At 45.9% G+C, this 2,858-nt stretch overlaps 1 protein-coding gene across 1 annotated transcript; it reads right to left on the bottom strand.

Annotated features, from left to right (window-relative positions):
* Positions 1 to 1,029: 1,029 nt before the first annotated feature.
* On the bottom strand, positions 1,030 to 2,561 carry LOC139353692 (uncharacterized). Its single transcript, XM_070998021.1, has 2 exons — positions 2,346 to 2,561; positions 1,030 to 2,280 (listed from the first exon to the last, which is right to left on the bottom strand). Exons 1-2 carry the CDS (start codon positions 2,559 to 2,561, stop codon positions 1,030 to 1,032), a joined length of 1,467 nt encoding a protein of 488 aa, XP_070854122.1.
* Positions 2,562 to 2,858: the final 297 nt, after the last annotated feature.

The following is a 2,858-nucleotide window of genomic DNA, read 5'->3' as shown; positions in this document are numbered from 1 at the left end:
TGCCATAAATGTAGTATTTGAATCGCTCCAACGATTCCACGACGGCTAGAGCCTCAAGTTCGTAGCTGTGGTAATTTTTCTCCGGCTTAGAAGTAGCTCGGCTATAATAAGCGATTGGTTTCAGCTGGTCCTCCTCACGTTGTAGCAAAACTCCGGCTAAACCAACGGCGCTGGCATCGGTATGTAGTTCATGTTCTGCGTCTAGACGATAGCTGGTGACAACTGGATTTGATATTAAACATTTTTTTAATTCGTCGAAGGCTTCTTCTTGAGGCGCTTTCCACGAAAACGGCTGATCCTTGCGCAATAGGATTCTTAATGGCGCTGAAATGAAGGCATACCCAGGAACGAATTTGCGGAAATAACCAGTGAGACCCAAAAACTTTCTCACATCGGTAACATTGGCTGGTTTCGGGAACATTCTGATGGCGTTCGTCTTAATTTCTCCAGGACTGATTCCTTCCGCGTGTATCTGGTGACCAAGGAATGTTATTGACTGCTTATATAACTCACATTTGTCCAGGTTTAGCGTTAATCCGCACTCCTTTAAAACTTTTAGGATCCTCTCAAGCTTCTCGTACATCTCATCAAATGTTTGACTGCCAATAAGGATGTCGTCCATGTAGTGTATCATGTCGCCTTTCTGCACTCTCTTTTGTAACTCTGCCATGAGTCGATTAAAAACCGCAGGTGCGTTCTTCAATCCGAACGGAAGTCGCTTGAATTCGTATAATCCATCTGTGGTGATGAAGGCAGTAAACTTTCGGCTCTCTGGGACTATCTCTATCTGATAGTATCCACTGTTGAGGTCTAGGGATGAGAAGTACTTAAACCTTTTCGCCTGCTGCAGACGTTCTTCGATGTTCGGCACTGGAAAATTCTCCTTCTTGATCAGCTTGTTTAGGCGGCGGTAATCGACGCACATTCGATCGCTACCATTCGGCTTCTTGATGAGCACCACCGGGCTGGCGTACTCTGATGTTGACAACGTGATGATGTCCTGCTTTAGCAGCTCGTCGACCATGCTGCTTACGATTTCTTTCTTTGGCTCGGATACTCGGTTGGGGCTTGTGCTACTACCTGATTGCTTTCGACGGTGATGTCTGCTTTGACCTCGCTTGTCTTTCCTATGCCTTCCAATCCTGTCGAGAAAACATCGGCGAAGTTCTCCAGTAAGCTGCGCATTTGCTTACATTCTTTGTCGTTCTTAAAATTTTCTAGCAGCTTCCCGATATTGGTGCTTACAGGGGTTGTTGGCTGATGGACTGCTCGTTCGATTTTAAAATCGCCTGACTCAAAGTTGAGCTCGAGATGAGCGGAGATGATGACGTCCTGTCCCAACAGAAAGTCCTCCTGCAATATATCGTTGTCTGCTATATACACTTTCGCTGTAATCGTCTTCCCATCGATATCCATATCCACAGTCATCGCTTTTGTGAGGATACATGAACCTCCGCAAATGCCTCTAATCTTCATAGAGCACTTGTGGCGCTTGGCGTTAATTTGCTCGGCAACTGATTGTCGGATGAGACTGGCTTGACTACCCGTGTCGATGAAGGCGCTGTAATCGTGCGAGTGTACGCAGATTTTCCTCGTGAAAAGTTTGTCCTGATTTGCGGCTCCTACACGCATGACATTGGTGGCTTGGCAACTTCCATTTGGCTCGTGGAACTTGTTGCATTTGGTACAGCGTGACTTTTTCTTCTCCTTTGGACACGAATTGGCAAAGTGTCCTTTTTCTCCGCAGTTGTAGCATATAACGGATTCCTTTGTCCTTGGTGGTTTAACATCGCTGTCTGGTTTCTGCTCGAAGTTGCTGGCTTTCGGTGAATACTCTTTCTTGTTGGTATTTGGCCGACATCGATTAACGAAATACGATTCGGCTGCATCACGAACCTGTTTCATTGTGGCGAAATGAATTGCTGCAATACTGTTTTGCAATTCACGATGCTGTAGACCTGCGCGAACATATCTGATGATCGCTGCCTCGCTGAGCTTGTAGCGCACCCCAAGGGCTGACATCCTGAAACAGTACTCCTTTACCGTCTCCTTTGGTCGCCTGGTTGCATTGGCCATGTTGAAATGCACTTCTGCTTCGTCTGGATTTGCTCCGAACTCATCCTTTATAGCATCGGCGAAGTTTTTCCACGTAGTGTGTAGAATGGGTGATGAATCTAGCCACATCTTGGCTGGACCTTTTAGCTTTGTATAAATGGCGAGTAACAGGAACTTCTCGTCCCACTGGTAGGCATCAACCACTTTGTTGACACGATCGATGAACTGTCGTCGTTGGGATCAAATTCTGGCAAGGTGTTAGCAATTTCCTTGACTGAAGCTTGCCTCACGTTGTTAGTAGCCTGTACAGGAATGCTCTCGTTGTTGATCTCGTTGATATCCAAATCGATTATTTGGTGCTGTTGCTGACTTCCTGCATGTGCTGGTGCTGCGTTTCCCATTTGAACGGTAAATAATTGAGCTAACATGTCCTTTAGTTCCTTCATCTCGTTTTGCAATTGTGAAATTGCCGCTGACTGTGCTGACATCGTTTCTTCTTGCTGCATGTTGATACCCACTGCTGCTGGCAGTTCTACGTCCTCCGATTGTTTAAACTGTATTAGTCTTTGAACCAATTCGGCTCTGGTGCCCGAAACTGACACGTTTCTAGATCTCAGCAGGAATCTTAACACGTCGCCTTTAAGTTCTGCTATTTTCGGCATTTTAATGTTGTTTTAGCGACTAGGTTGGCAGTTCTCTTTGCGAGCGACACAACTATATGTACCTCACAAAGTTCTGCATCTGCTTTCTCCCTTGACCAATACACACAAACTCCTTGTATGCATGTATGTGCTCCGGCTTCT

The sequence above is a fragment of the Drosophila suzukii genome, chromosome Y (genome assembly GCF_043229965.1).
Source record: "Drosophila suzukii chromosome Y, CBGP_Dsuzu_IsoJpt1.0, whole genome shotgun sequence".
In the NCBI taxonomy this organism is placed as follows: Eukaryota; Metazoa; Arthropoda; class Insecta; order Diptera; family Drosophilidae; genus Drosophila; species Drosophila suzukii.
The sequence above is the reverse complement of the archived record's forward strand: the minus strand, read 5'-3'. Positions and strand labels throughout refer to the sequence as shown.